At 41.0% G+C, this 16740-nt stretch overlaps 1 protein-coding gene across 2 annotated transcripts in view; it reads left to right on the top strand.

Annotated features, from left to right (window-relative positions):
- The window catches only part of ARSB (arylsulfatase B), a 192796-nt gene extending 176486 nt beyond the window's left edge, over positions 1–16310 (top strand). For both annotated transcript variants that reach the window (XM_073993672.1, XM_005557233.4), the window contains 2 exons: positions 11557–11679; positions 12842–16310. In XM_073993672.1, coding sequence (XP_073849773.1) covers positions 11557–11679; positions 12842–13107 — 389 coding nt within the window. In that variant the 3' untranslated portion in view covers positions 13108–16310. The remainder of the gene's footprint in view (positions 1–11556; positions 11680–12841) is intronic.
- Positions 16311–16740: the final 430 nt, after the last annotated feature.

Raw genomic sequence — 16740 nt, 5'->3', positions numbered from 1 at the left:
TTCCTGCTCCTCCCTGTCCCCACTATGTGTAAGATAAGTGTGGAGGTGGGAAAAAGAGCGTCGTCTTCTAAGGGGTGGGAGTTGAATGTCTCCTAGGTGCCCACTGCAGGCAGCATGGAAATAATAGGGTGGGTAGTATAGGAGGCACATTTGAGATCTTTCAAATTGCTCTAGCTGACCATCTGTGGCATGGCTACCTGGTGAGGCAGAAAGTCCTCTGTGGGACTGTCCCAGGGCAATAGCTGTGCAAAGACCATCATGAGTGCAACAGATGCTGCTGAAGATGGTAATTTCAGGCAGCCCATGTTGGGCCAAACAGGAGGCCAGGGCTCAACTGGGCTAGACTAAGGGAACCAAAGATAGGTATGAAAGGGACTGTAGGCTCCAGTGACCCCAAGGCAGAACCAGAATTGGGAATCTCTTATCTCTCTCTGTTTTTACAATTCTGGCCAGACCTGTAGTGTGACATATAGAATTTAGGTGGTGTTACCACATTTTCCCCACAAAATTTTCTAACAATACCTTGTTCCCTTGGCAGCTGGTTCAGATTTCACAGTCATAAGAGGGTTGGCCAGTTGATCACACCTTGACTTTGACAGCTGCCAGTCAGAGGCCATAGGTTCAACATATATTGAAATGATTTCTTTCAGTTGGTCAGTCGGTTTTACCTATTTACCTGGGCTTATGGCAACCGCTGTGGAAATTCAGGAGACCTGTGCCACGATCTGTGCACTTGCGGCGCACAGAATGCTCACCACGTGTACAATCTTCTTTCCTCTTCACGCTTGTTCTGTCAGGCAGGCAGTATTTTGGTTCTCATTTTGCATATAAGGAAACAGGAACTCAGAGTGGTTAAATGACTTGGTAAGATAAGAAAAAGAGCTTGTTCTAAAGGCTATTGAAATGCCAGTGATTGATTTCTCTGAGTTACTTTTCAGAACCAGAGAGTGATGGCATAGGGCAAGCTTATTCAAACCCACGGCCCACGGGCTGCATGTGGCCCAGGATGGCTTTGAATGCGTAACTTTTCTTTTCTTTTTTTTTGCAACAGAGTCTCACTCTGTTGCCCAGGCTGGAGTGCAGTGGTGCGATCTTGGCTCACGGCAACCTCCACCTCCTAGGTTCAAGTGCTTCTCATGCCTCAGCCTCCTGAGTAGCTGGGATTATAGGCATGCACCATCACACCTGGCTAATTTTTGTATTTTTAGTAGAGACTGGGTTTTACCACAGTGGCCAGGCTGGTCTTGAACTCCTGTCCTCAAATGGTCTGCCCACCTCGGCCTCCCAAAGTGCTGGGATTACAGGCGTGAGCCACTATGCCTGTAAACTGTCTTAAAACATTATGAGCTTTTTCTGTGATTTCCTTTTTTTTTTTTTTTTTTTTTTTTTTTTTTAGTTCATCAGCCGTCATTAGTGTTAGTGTATTTTGTGTGTGGCCCAAGACAATTCTTCTTCTTGCAGTGTGGCTCAAGGAAGCCAAAAGATTGGATACGCCTGGCGAACGGCATGCCACCACGCCCTCCAAAACGGCTCTGCATAGCCCCGCTTGCCAGCTGTTAGGGGCTTTTTTCATCTTCAAAAATTAAGCAAAGAGGTTCACTAAAGCATCAGTTCAGAGTGTGGGGCTTCTAGTCAGTGTATTTTAGGGAACTGATTTTAGGGAAAAACTATTTTTAGGTCCACGATGATTTTTAAAAACAAAAATCTAGACAACAGTGCATACGTGCACGTCTGGATATGAAAGCCCTTACCACACAGCAAGATGAGAGGGTGGCCTTGGCCGAAGCCTGCAGTTGTTGGGACATGCAAAACCATGAGCAGACTGGAGATTTAAGCCACATGTGCACCAGCACAGTCGCTCAGACGCAGCCTGGGTACACTGATCTGGAAGGGGGACTCACGGGCTCTGGGTCTCTGACTTGCTGGCACATGAAGGACCTTAATGACTTGAACCTCACTTTGAGTTTGAGATCCTTTGAACTTTTGTTAGAGTGAGACATGAAGAAATGGTCAGCCAATCAGATGTTTAATATAAACTAAACTCTAGCGTAAATAAACTTTAAGAGACACATTTGATTTACATAATAAATAAACAAGCTACTTTTAGGAACTTTTAAGTACAAAAGTTGAAGATAGTTGCTAATTAAACCTAAATCTTGCCTGTACATTAAAAACATACCCAACAAAACTTCCAGATTAGAAAACTCCTCAAGAACCGAATTTCTGGGACAACTGGGGTGTTTTTCTCACTCAGCCCAAGTGAGTAAGTTTTACTCTAAGTAAGTATGCATACATCATTAAGTGTGAAGGTGGCATCACACTGGCAGGGAAAGTCAGATGGGTTATTAGCAGAGAATGAAATTTTACTGATCTTCATAAATTGTAAAATGACCAAAAACAAATAGAACTCAGTAGAAATGAATGCAGGCCAAACAAACCAGACAGAAAAGGGGCTACGAACTAAAAGTGGTAAACTATAGCTTCTACACATAAATCCTTTTTACCCCATCCCTCTTCAAATTCTGGAACATAAATAGGGGAGCAAATATAGACCCTCTCTAAATCCACACACACCAGAGAAGTGCATTTGGTTGTTTTTTTGTTTGGTTTTATTTTGTTTTTTCTGATATAATAGTGATTTTTGCCTCCTTTTCTCCTCTTTGTAATGTCTTGGGTAGAAGAGGTTGTAAAAGAAAATAAAACTATATTATACTGATGATAATAGCTACCATTCAGTGATAGCTATTGACAGATGTTATTATCTGTTTCATAAAGCAAGGATTAAATGAGTTGTACATAGAACAATTAAAGCAGTGTTTTATGTTTATAAGCATGTAGTGTTTAAGTATTAGATGTTATTATCTTCAATGTTGACAATAGTCTTAACAATATACCAGCTATTCTACTAAGCACTCTATATGCCTTATCTCACTTGCTACTGTTATATTAATTTCATAGATAGTAATCTGAGGCAATGCTTGGAGAATGGGGCTTAGGAAGACCCACTGTTGTGACCCTGAAGGAAAGCCGTGCTCGGGATGCTAATGGGGATGGAGGAAAGGGCTGTATGATTGATTCCCATCTGAGGCTTGAGAAGTTTAGAAAGTTGCCTAAGATTGCACAGGTGGTAATAACATTTACTGTGCACTTTCTATGTGCTGTACTTTGTACTAGACATTTTTACTGTATCGTTGCATTTAGACCTCACAACAATACTGAAACTGAGGCCTAGGGAGGCCAGCTAACACCAAGATCACACAGCCAGTGAGTGATGGAGCTGAGATTCAGACCCAAGCAGTCTGGCTCCAAAAGTGCCTGTTCTATACTACTGTGCACTATGGAGGAGGGCTATACTCCTGGAGAAGGGCTGGTAGGATGCCACTTCAATCATATAGCCCTTTCCTCCATCTCGTTACTATCCCTAGCACTGCTTTCCTTCAGGGTCACAACACTAGGTCTTCCTAAGACCCCATTCACAAATCATGCACAGCTCATTGTACTTGAGCAGCATTTCCGAGAGGAAGTGCCCCTAGACCCTCCCGTTCACCCTCCAGCGCTGCTTGTGCCACTCTCACCTCGCCACCCTGCCAAGCCCTTGCTTGCACACCTCTAGTGCGAGAAAATCACCCTCACCAAGGAAACCCATTCTTTCTGTCTTGGGGAAACTGTCTGGTGGAAACACATTCCTCATATTGACCCAAATGGTGCTATGTGCCTTTAACCTCTCTGTGCCTCAGTTTCTTCATCCGTGGAGCTTTCACGAAGATTAAATTAGACACAAAGTGCTTAAAACAATGCCTAATCTGTATTATGTTTGCTAAATATTAGCTGCTATTACTATTTTATTATTATTTCTCTCTGTGGCTTCCACCCCAAATGCTTTATAGTACAAATTCAGTCCTCCTTGAATTCACTCTTTTTCACCATTTTGTCAGCTGCAGCCTGCCCTCCAGGATACTATGGTGGCCTTTGTGATGACTTTGTAGACTCCCTGCCATTTTACTCCAGTCTGCTGTACATGCATCGTTAAGAACTGCCTTTCTGGGATATTGCTTTTGTACATCATTTCCCTCTTCAGAAGCCAAACTGGTTCTTGTTTGCTTTCATACTTTGGATGGATTATTAGGTTCTCTACTAATTTCTTGCTGATCCGCCCATGCTCTTCTCTCTGGGCATGAAAACTTCCTGTCTTCCATGGACTTTCGTCTTCTTATTTGCAGGTCAGCTCACATATTTATTTTGTTTAAGCATTATGTAGTTAAAAGTCTCAAAGTCTATATACCAAAATGTTAACAGCAACGAATAAATTAACAGGTCATTTTTATTTTCCTTTTCATGTTTTTCTGTATTTTCCAACATATGTACAACACACATATAAATTGCGTTGTTATGAAAAATACTGCGTTTCATAAAAGTACAATCATAGACTGTGTGATACAATACTTTCCAAGGTCAAGAGGATGCCCTGTGCAGTCAAGAGAGTAGGATTGCCTTTCATGAAGATCAGAAGTATCTTCAAGCCTCCCTCAGTCCCTTCCCTGTTTAGTGAACCCATTGCCAATCACTAATTAGTATATTTCAAACTATATATATTAGCCATAGACCCTTTCTTCAAACAAAAATGTAGGCCAGGTGTGGTGGCTCACACTTGTAATATCTCAGCACTGTGGGAAGCCAAGGTGGGAGGATGACTTGAGGCCAGGAGTTTCAGACCAGCCTGGTAACCTAGGGAGACAATTACAAAAATCACAGTGGCCTCTTTAAAAAAAAAAAAAAAAAAAAAAATTTAATTAGCTAGGTATGGTAGCACATGCCTGTGGTCCTAACCACTCAGGAGGCTGAGGTAGGAGGATCGCTTGAGCCTAGAAGTTCAAGGCTGCGGTAAGCTGTGCTCTCACCACTGTATTTTAGCCTGGGCGATAGAGTAAGACCTTATCTCAAAAAATAAAAAAATTAAAAAAATTAAAAAAATGTAGAGAAGTACAACATATTTAGCAGATACTATAGATTCTTCCTTAAGGAGTTGAACTACTCTGTTGAAATGGAGATGGCGAACCTGGACCCCTAGCCACTAACTCACCATCCTATTTCAAGACAACTTCCAAGTTACTTCCAGAACCTACTTTCAGTCTGGAGAACGCAGTTCTGCACTAAAACCACCAGTCCACCTCATTCTGGTAACAACTCCCAGTTTCTAGGGGTTGCTCAGATAAGGAGTGCTGTAAGTTTACTACATATTATGTAACATATTTCATCCATCCTAAAATTTTCTGCTGATCTCCTTTTTCCCATCCAAAATCAATACACACGGCTAATCCATCTTATATCTGAATACTTCTGTCTGGCCAGAAAGCTTTATTATCTCAGAGGTGGCTTTCGGCTCAGAAGGAAACGAGAAAAATTTGTTTGTTTATACTTCTCTCTTAACTCCCTAGTTTCTGCCCATTCATCAAGCTAATAGATAGAATATTTGGCTCTTCTGATTCGCCATCTGAAAGCCTCTGCCCTCTTGGCTTCTGCGACGTCCTGTTTAACTGGTTCACTTCCTCATATTATTTTCTTCTCTGCTCCATTTGCTGTTTTCCTTTGGCCCTCAGTGCTCTGTTTCTGGGTGTCTGCTTTCTTGCCTCCCTCCCTAGACAGCGAATCCACTTCCAGGGTTAAGTGATCACTGCATTGCGGGTGGTGCTTAGTGTGTGCCTCAGTCTTTCAGACAGAGGCCAGTCCTATAGCTCCAATATGTCGTGGAGACGTCTACCTTGAGCTCAAGTTAATTCCTAAAGTCGGTGTGTCTCATTCCAGAATCCTGTACTCCTCACTATTTCCCATCTCAACATCTCTATTCTGCCAATATCAACACTATTCTCTCAATCACCAAATTCAAAACCTTGGGTTTTATTTATCTTTTATATTCTTTTGCCACCAAATATCTTGGATTTCACCTTGGGAACTTCTCTTAGATGTCTCTGCTCATCACTTCATGTCGTAGAATTCCAGAACACAATGCTTTATTACCACATACAGTTGTTAATCAACAAATATTTCTTAAATCAGAATCTAGTCCAACTCTGTCAAATAAATTTTAAAAGTTTGTTAACATTCTAAGAAACCTCTGCCTCCTGTCTCTGGCCCTGACAGTTTATCCAATACACTGTCAAGTTAATAATGAAAACACCCAGTGTAGCCAAAGCAATCTTGGGAAAAAATGAAATGGGAGGACTCAGGCTTGCTAATTTCTAAGGTTACTAGTAAGCTTGACAAGCCCAGGTAGTGTGGTACTGGCATAAGAATAGACACAGATCAGCTGGGTATGGTGGCTCACACCTGTAATCCCAGCACTTTGGGAGGCTGGATTGCTTGAGGCCAGGAGTTTGAGACCAGCCTGGCCAACATAGTGAGGCCCTGTATCTAGATAGATAGATAGATAGATAGATAGATAGATAGATAGATAGATAGATAGATAGATAGATTTTTTAAAAACTATAGATCAATGGAATGGAATTGAGAGTCCAGAAATAAACCCTCATGCTTATGGTCAATTGGGTTTTGACAAGGATACCAAGACAATTAAAGAGAAAAAGAATACTCTCTCAAACAAATGGTTCTGAGACAACTGAGGTATCTACATACAAAAGGATGAAATTGGGTGGGTATGGTGGCTCATGCCTGTAATCCCAGCACTTTGGAAGGCTGGAGTGAGAGTATTGCTTGAGGCCAGAAGAAAAGCCTGGGGAATGTTGCAAGACCTTCATCTCTATAAAAAATTAGCTGGGTATAATGGCATGTGCCTGTAGCCCCAGCTATTCTGGAGGCTGAGGTGAAAGGATCGCTTGAACCTAGGAGTTTAAGGCTGCAGTGAGCTAAAGCTAAGATTACACAGCCTGAGTGACAGAGTGAGATCCTGTCTCTAAAAAAAATAAAATTGAGAATGTGATACAGAACACATTTCAACCATTTTTTAATGCTCCGCAGTTACTCAAAAGGTTAAACATAGACTTGCCATATAACTCAGCAATTCTACTTCTAGTTATATACCCAAAAGAAGTGAAGGCATACATCCACACTGAAATTGTACATGAATGTTCATGGCAGCATTACTCATAGTAGCCAAAAAGTATAAACTAAGAAGTGTCCATTAATTGATGAATAAAGAAAATGTGGTATATTTTTGACAATATACAGGAATGAAAGGAATATTATTATTTAAAAAGAATGAAGTACTGATACGTGCTACAAAATGGATGAACCTTGAGAACATTATGCCAAGTGATAGAAGCCAGATACAAAAGGCCACATATTGTCTGATCCTATTTATATAAAATGTCCAGAATAGGTAAATCCAAAACACAAAAATGGGTTAAGGGTTGGCTAGGGCTTCAGGGTGTGGGAGTAAATGGGGATTAACTGCTAATGGTGCAGGGTTTCTTTCTGGGGTGATAAAAATGTTCTAAAATATGTTACAGTGATGGTTATGCAACTTTGTGAATATATCATTCTAAAAACCATGGAATTTTACACTAAAAATGGATGAATTTGATCATGCGTGAACTATATGATACACTCTTTAAAAAATATATTTAAATTCCTCTTATGTCTCCATATTGATTAGAAGGAAAAGTTGCCAGCTCTCTGACCCTTGTTCTGTGGCCACATCTCCCTCTGACCATAATCAAGAAGTACTCCTTGCATTTATGAATTCATGTCATCAGATCGGGCCCACCCAGATAAATCTGAGATAATCCCCACATCTTACAGGTCTTACCTATAATCATATCTGCAGAGTCCCTTTTGGCATGGAAGGTAACGTATTCATAGGTTCTGGGAGATTAGGATGTTAACATTGTGGGGAACCGTTATCCTGCGTATCACACCCTGTTTTATACTTCTTTCTATTGCATAAGAGTCTCACACATGTTGACAGATGGATGGAAAAAATATATTATGCAAGTACTAACAGCAGCCACAATGGCAGCTAAAACTGGGTTATCTATACATCAGACAAAGTAGATTTAAAGGAGGAAAGCATTATTAGAATTAAAGAGGGAGTTTTCAAAATAATTATCAGTCATAGGAGAGATTTTTAACATACCTCTCTCAGTAAATGATAAAACAAGCAGATAAACAAAAATGACCATAAAGATCTAAAAGATTTGAAAACCATAGTTAACAAACTTGACCTGAGTGATATACAGAGTATTGAGACCAACAATTTCAGACTACATATTTTTTACATTGGTGCTTGGATAATTCATAGTATTAAATGTATGTATTGGAAATGAAAATGTTGAGTATCTGTTCTTCAAAAGGTTATAAAAAGAATAACAAATTAAGCCCAAAGAAACTAAAGGGAGGGAAATAATAAAGATAAAAGAAGTTAATGAAATAGAAAACAAACATACTACAGGTAGGATCTACAAGGCCAAAAGTTTGTTGTTTGAAAGGACTAATAAAATCGGGCTGGGTGCGGTGACTCAATGCCTGTAATCCCAGCACTTTGGGAGGCCAAGGCGGGCAGATATGAGGTCAGGAGTTCCAGATCAGCCTGGCCAACATGGTGAAACCCTATCTCTACTAAAAATACAAAAAATTAGCTGGGCATGGTGGCACACGCCTGTAATCCCAGCTACTCGGGAGGCTGAGGCAGGAGAATTGCTTGAACTCGGGAGGCAGAGATTGCAGTGAGCCAAGATTGCGCCACTGCACTCCAGCCTGGGCAACAGAGCAAGACTCCATATAAAAAAACAAAAAACAAAACACTAATAACTAATAAAATCAATTAAACACTAGGAAAATATATCTTGGAAAAAAATGAGAAGCATGAGTTGCCAATATCAGGAATAAATAGGCAATATTACTACAGATGCTCCAAAACTTCGCGTGTATTACGCAAATTCCTAATAAAATTCAAGTTATCAAAACTGACACAGGGAGAAACAGAAGATCTGAATGGTCCTATACCTGCTCAGGAAATTAAATCAATGATTTCAAACCACAAAGAAAACTCTAGGCCTAGATGGCTTTACCAACAAACACTTTTTTATGGATGAATAGTATTCCATTGTGTCTGTATACCACATTTTCTTTATCCATTCATCTATTGATGGACACTTAGGTTGATTCCATATCTTGACTATTGTAAATAGTGCTGCAATAAACATGGGGTGCAGGTATCCCTTTGGTATACTGATTTCCTTTCCTTTGGATAAATACCTAGTGATGGGATTACTGCACTGTATGTTAGTTCTATTTTTAATTTGTTGAGGAACCTCCATACTGTCTTCTATAATACCTTTATTTATTTACACTCCCACCAACAGCACACACATACATTTTTAAAGCATAAAATAGTACTATTTATTATCCCTTGGCACATATGTATTCTGCATTTTAAAATGGCTGGAGGATGGACTGAAGTCACAATAGTAGCAGCTTCTAGAGGAGTAAATGAAAGGACAGGGTTTGAGGATAGGAACAAAGGAGACTTCCACTTCATTTTTATTGTCCAGTTTCTTTTATTTTTTTTTAAAAAAAGCAAACATGGCAAAATGTTAACGTCTGTTCATTTTGGGTGATGGCTCATAGGGTGTTAGTCATGTTATTCTTTGTAATTTTCCCTTTGTTTAATTTCTCAAAATGAAAACAATAAAGTCAAGATAATAGTATCTTTCATAGTTTAGTCTTAGGCTTATTTATTGTTTAGGTATTTTATGTTCCTGTTTGTTTTAAGAAAAAAAATGTGTATAAATATACATATAGATGAGATAGTTAAATTTCCTTTTTTTGTTTATGTTCACAAAACATGCTTGTTTTATTTAACATTCTTTGGTATCAAAATGTGGCCTTCATACAAACTTGTGAGGAGTAAACCATGAGGGTTCACGGTTTTACCGCAGTCTGTATGTTAGCAACCACTTCCTGTGATAGTCATCATCATGCACCTCAAGTACTAGAAGCATCTGTTTGTATTGGAGCCAAAATATCCACAAGCAGAGAAATAAGAAGTCAAAAATATTTTCCTCTTTGGTGCTAAAGATTTGCTGCTGTGTGATTGTTGAGACTGAAGCTCTGAAAGCACCAGTGTTTGCTGGATCTGTCTCCAGCTTGTCTCTACAAGGTCATTTCCAAACGACTGTCAAAAGAATGGCATGTCCCACCTTTTCCACCACCGACACACCCGCATGAAAACCCCAGGAGCACAGAAGCCCTGCTTGGGTGAGGATGAGGGCTCTCTCAAAGTCTATTATCAAAGGAAGGCAGACAGATGGGTTAACCACTCCAGTGGAATCTATACATTTACAGACATTTCACATATTATGACAATTAATTATTAGGCTGGTGGTTCAGCAACCTTTCGACGTGATCCCAAGATGATTGCCATGACCATATTTGCAAAGCTAACAGATAAATGTGGGCTTAAAACAGACTATATGTTATTCACTCCTACCATATGCATAGGTAGGAGTGAGGTGAGGGCCCTCGTGGACCCACCAGGGTCTTCCGCAAGAGTAGAACTCTCTCCTTGTTCACTCCTTTCATAATCAGGCAAAGGAGGAAGTTATTCAAAAGGAGGAACTGAGCATGCTCAACCCAGACCCTTTTTGCTGGGTCCAATTTCCAGCCAGCCTGTCACCTGGATATATGTAAGCGCTCTGGTCTGCTCTCAGTTGTGTGCTCTAAGGGAAGCCAATGGGTGTTCAGCAAGATCAACGATGAGGGTTAAGTCTTTCTAAGTCAAGGATCAATTACAAACAAGATCACTCTGCCACAGATCTGAAGCCATATTCTCTCCAATCGATTTTGTCAGTAACAAAAGCAATGTTTTTTGTTCCATCTGTTTATCCTCTACCTCTTAATTCGTTTCAAACTTAAGAGGGGGTAGAGATTAGTAATTGCTCCCCACAAAAGCAAAAAACCAACCTGATGATAAATTAATATAAGATCTCAAACATGATAAATTAATATAATCCATGATACCAGCCAAAAATTTGTATACCACATTTATTCTTAACCCCATAGTTATCCTATCTGAATAGTTAACTGAGCACTGCTCACTTTTAGATTTCGTAAGAGTTGTTAAAAAATAAATCTTTGTACTCTATCATGGCATGCATGAACTCTCATAGCTTGAAATGACTGCATTAAAATGCACATTTTATAATTTCTTATACTATTTATGTAAGTATAAGCACACACAGAAAATGTATTTAAATTTTTAACAGCCAAAAACAAAAACCAAAAAAAAAGTCACCCTGCTGTAACAGAACACTGTTCTGCATATGGCTAGCTGTACATTGGCAGAACATAGCGATTTTAAGGATGAATTAGTGTTGTAATCTCTTTGGGATTTTCTTTATATTTGCGGTGGTTTATGACTGACATTTCATGTAACTATAGCTTTCTGTTTGGGTTTAATAAAAGATTCATTTCTGTGGCAAGATACACATTTGCACTCCAGTGTTGAATAAAAGCTACTGTTCTGCAAGAGTATAAAATGCTGATTTATAATGACACGTTCCAATAACAGCGATCTAAGTCTTTCAAACTATTTCTTCCCAGGTCCCGGGAACAGCATGGCTCCAGCAAAGGATGACTCTTCTCTTCCAGAATATTCAGCCTTTAACACATCTGTCCATGCTGCAATTAGACATGGAAATTGGAAACTCCTCACGGGCTACCCAGGTAGAGTGCTTAGCTTAGCAAACTTCGCTTCCCGGGGTAGACAAAGCAGGGCTGTGTCCTAGGGCAGTATCTCCAGTCTGTCTGCACTCCTGGGATTTTATTCCCACTGCCATTTCTCTGGAAAGAGAGGACATTATCACTCTTGTTCTAACCATTTCCCACCTCTTCCTCTGTGGCTCCTCCTCAAGGCTCCTAAGCCCTACCACTCACCTCACTTTGCTCAGATACCTGAAATCTTAACTTGTCTTTCTAATCTTTCATGATCCCTCCTGATATATGTCCTAGAAAGACAACTATTTATTCAGGGTTTTCTTTTCCCACTTTTAAGACTGCCTGTTCCCAGTTACAGTTTCCATTGTTGTCATGGTGCAAGTAAGCTTTCCCAATGGATCATCAAGGAGAAGCTTACCAAAGTAACAACTGCCTTTTGCAAAACGTATCTCTGGGGCTGCTGAATGAGGAAATTATAAGAAGGAATGGTTTAACCTACTCATCCTAACAAACAAAAAAAAAAAAGAGAGAGAGAAAATTAACTGTAGCAGGGGTGAAAGGAATAAATGTCACTCTTATGCTTCATGGAAAATACAGATTTGAAATATGTGTGGCTATCAAGCACAACACATTTAGCTAGCAAAGACAGTCTCTGAGAGCTACACCCTCAACCAGTGGTATAGCTGGGGAAGGAGGTTGCTCCCTTGATTATATTCTCTAAGAGTAACATCTTTTCAATACTTTTAAAATATGTGGGATGATGGTTAAGCCTGTGATGTAATTAATCAATGTTTCCAATGAGAACATTCTTGGCATTTGCAATAAGACAAGTCTTTTTTGACTGGGGTTGTCCCATGTATTGCAAGACATTAACATCACTAGCTCATGCCCACTAAATGCCAGCAGCACCCCATGCCCCAGTCCTTGTGACAAGGACATACACACATGCACACACATTTCTGGGTGTCCTTGCTTGTGAAGCAGTGAGACATGTCTAGTTAAAGCACCAGAAGTCAAGTCTGAGAAGCATCTAGAGACAGCATGTAGGGCCACATCTTTTTGTGTGTCCACACCCACGACCCAGTGCAGCCTTGGCCTCAGACTCCTTCCCTGAGATTAGAACCTGCCTCTGTGTTTCTCCCTCAGTAAACTGTTTTGTTTTCTTTGCTAGGCTGTGGTTACTGGTTCCCTCCACCGTCTCAATACAATGTTTCTGAGATACCCTCATCAGACCCACCAACCAAGACCCTCTGGCTCTTTGATATTGATCGGGACCCTGAAGAAAGACATGACCTGTCCAGAGAATATCCTCACATCGTCACAAAGCTCCTGTCCCGCCTACAGTTCTACCATAAACACTCAGTGCCCGTGTACTTCCCTGCACAGGACCCCCGCTGTGACCCCAAGGCCACTGGGGTGTGGGGCCCTTGGATGTAGGATTTCAGGGAGGCTCGAAAACCTTTCAATTGGAAGTTGGACCTCAGACCTTTCCTCATGACTCTTGTCTCATTTGTTATCCCAACCTGAGTTCACTTGGCCCTTCTCTTGCTCTTAAACCACACCGAGGTGTCTAATTTCAACCCCTAATGCATTTAAGAAGCTGATAAAATCTGCAGCACTCCTGCTGTTGGCTGGAGCATGTGTCTAGAGGTGGGGGTGGCTGGGTTTATCCTGCTTTCCTAAGCTGTGGGACAGCTGGGAACTTAACTTGAAATAGGAAGTTCTCACTGAGTCCTGGAGGCTGGAACAGCTGGCTCTTTTAGCCTCACAAGTCAGACGTTCGATTCCCGTCTGCCAATAGCCGGTTTTATTGGAGTGAATCACATTTCTTACACAAAGGCAGCAGACAGTTATTAATGGTTCTTTTGGCCAACGCTTCTCCCTGTCGGTGAAGGATCATGTTCAGGCACTCCATGTGAACCACCCCTCTTGGTTCGCCCCTTACTCAGCTTCTGTCATCACAGAGCATAAAGCCCATCTTGTTGTTCAGGTCAACAGCAAAATGCCTCCACCTTGATTGTGGCTTTTACAATAAATAAATGTGTTTTTATCCTAATTTATTTTTCCCTAACCATTGCTCACTCTGTCTAGATTTCCTGCCCACTTCCAGTTCTTCTGTGGCTTTTCCTGCCTTTCCTTTTGACCTCACTGTCCTATCCCTGGGAAGGCCACTTTGCTTCGCTACCTAAGCACCCCTGATTTCTGGAACGCTCCTGAGCCCTGTCTTACTTTTGCCGCTAGGGCTGAAGCTAGAGGCCTCCCTGTAATAGGCGGTGGAGTTGCTCTGTGAGGATGTTCATGGTAGACACTAAGAGGGCTGGGTGGTAGATGCTTGGCTCATGGCATCTGTTCAGTGAGGCTTTTCCTATGTTGCATGGAGTTAGTCATCGTGATTGTGGCTTTATCTCATAATGTATTAAGACTTGCACTGCTATTTACTAGCAGTGAGAAGAAACCTCAGGAAACAATATGAAAAAGCAAGCGGCCAGTGTCTGGGATACTGGGCCTTGGTAAAGCAGAGGAGGGCACACCCACAGTCCTCTTTTTCTCTGTTTTACTGCTTGTATTGAGGTTCTGGGGTCTGGGAAAGAGGATGCACAGTTTGACCTGCAGCTCTTTCTCAATCCCACTAATGTCTTACTAATGTGGAACAGCCCATAGTAGCTCAAGAGTGTCAAACCCAGGTAAATATGTGCAAAAATGATATTCTTTTCTGCATTCGCCCCACCATTTTGTTCACCAATGCTTGGAACACTGCCTGAAGGCACTCAATACATTTTTTAAGTTTTATTTTATTTTTAATTTTTTGTATCTTTTTGAGACAGGATCTCACTCTGTCACCCAGGTTGGAGTACAGTGGTACAGTCACAACTCCCTGTAGCCTCGAACTCCTGGGCTCAAGTGATTCTCCCACCTCAGGCACCCAAATAGCTGGGACTACAGGCATATACCACCATACCCAGCTAATTTTATTTTTCGAAAAGACAAGGTTCCCTATGTTGCCCAGCTGGTCTTAAACTCCTGGGCTCCAGCAATTCTCCCATCTTGGCCTCCCAAAGTGCTGGGATTACAGGCATGAGCCACCATGCCTGGCCTCATTTTTTAAAACAAATGAATAAACGGACAAATGAGTAAATGAGAAAGTCTCACACCATGAAAGATGCTAGTCCAATGAGCTGAATATGGAGGTGATATAAATGTCTTCCAACTGTTGATTTTCGGTTCTCAAACTGCCCCTCCTGGGGTAGGAGCATAATCTACATCACCGGGCAGTCACAGGACACTCTACAGCAAGGTTGTAGCGTCCTCTCCAGTGCGGGGAGAAAAGGAACTGTGCCTACCAGAGGTACTCTCTTGTCAGCAATTTCCATTTCTATTCTTTATGGGACACTAGCAACTAAAAGCAACAAATAATCTGATATAGGTCCCTGTATAGTCATCCTTCAATTCAGTAGCAATATTTTCTGGTCACTACTAACCTGTATTGTATTAAAATGAGACTATTGGAAGGAAATGGTGCTAGAACTAATAACATCTCTTACCAACCTTTACCCAACTCCTGGGTTGGCAAACAGCTGGCCAAATTGCCATCACCTCCCACTTGGAAGCGTATGGCTGATAGCATGAAATAACTGAGCCCAGATGTTCCTTTTGCATCCTCCGAATCCCAAGGCTGGGTGTAGGTAGCTGTTGGAGGCCATTGCTACAGGGCACCTATCTGTTATTGCTGCCATCCTCCCAGCAGCTATCTCCAGTTCTAGTTCCTTGGTTGCCGGACACAATGGGGGATGTTCTGCACCCAGTGGACTTCAAAAGAGTTTTGAAGACTAATTTTTTGTAAAACAAGTACTTGAGATTTTGGTTTATCCATAGTAGAATGTATCTCATTAGATTCTCTGATCCTATGTAAGAATGTGAAAAGATTGATATATTGTTGTTAGAAATATTGTTATTTCTTTCCAATTTTTTTTTTGTTTGTTTTTGTTTTTGTTTTTGAGATGGGGTCTTGCTGTGTCATCCAGGCTGGAGTGCAGTGATGCAATCTCCACTCACTGTAGCCTCTAACTCCCAGGTTCAAGTTATTCTCCTTCCTCAGCCTCCCCAGTAGCTGGATTACAGGCATACACCACCACGCCTGGCTATGTTTTGTATTTTTAGTAGAGATGAGGTTTCACCGTGTTGGCCAGGCTGGTCTCAAACTCCTGACCTCAAGTGATCCACCCACTTCGGCTTCCTAAAGCACTGGGATTACAGGTGTGAGCCACCGTGCCAGGCACATTTTTTTACCTCTACGGAAGGTTTTGCTTATTTAATTGTGAGCTCATTTTTCTTTGTTACTACATGATTGTTCCAGATTTGGGAGACAAAATAAAATTAATCTTTTCAAATGTGTCAGCCATTGTATGGGGCTTCCATTTGGGGTGATGAGAAAGTTCTGGAACTAGATAGTGGTCATGGTTATACAACAGCATAAATGCAATTACTGCCACTGAATTGTATATTTTAAAGTGGTTAAAATGGTAAGTTTTATGTTTTATTACAGTTTTTAAAATGTGTCAACCAACTTTATGGTACATAAATTATATCTCAGTAAAGCTGTTAAATAAATAAATATAGTAAAAATTTTAGAACTAAAAAAAGTGTCAGTCATTGCCCTACGAATATAAACTATAAAATAAGGTATTAGAGGGAGGTCAAGGAAGGGTAGGAGTGAAAACAAAGTGACACTGAGAGAGAGTATTAGCTCTCTATTGCTGCGTAACAAATTACCGCAAAACTTAGCAGCTTAAAACAATAAACGTTTATTACTTCACACATTCTATGAGGTAAGGACACTGGGAGTGGTTTAGCCCAGTGGTTCTGGCTCAGAGTCTTTCACGAGATTGTAGTCAAGCAGGCCTGTGGTCATCCCAAGACTTGAGTGGGGCTGCAGGCTCCACTTTTAAGCTGACTCATTCACAAGGCTCTTGGCTGGAGGCCTGAGCTCCTTGCCACATGGGCATCTCCACAGGCTGCTTGGATGTCCTCACATATGGCAGTTAGCTTCCTCCAGGGCAAGTAAGCAGGGAG

Source organism: Macaca fascicularis, chromosome 6 (genome assembly GCF_037993035.2).
Source record: "Macaca fascicularis isolate 582-1 chromosome 6, T2T-MFA8v1.1".
NCBI classification, from domain to species: domain Eukaryota; kingdom Metazoa; phylum Chordata; class Mammalia; order Primates; family Cercopithecidae; genus Macaca; species Macaca fascicularis.
This window is presented reverse-complemented; position numbering and strand designations above follow the sequence as displayed.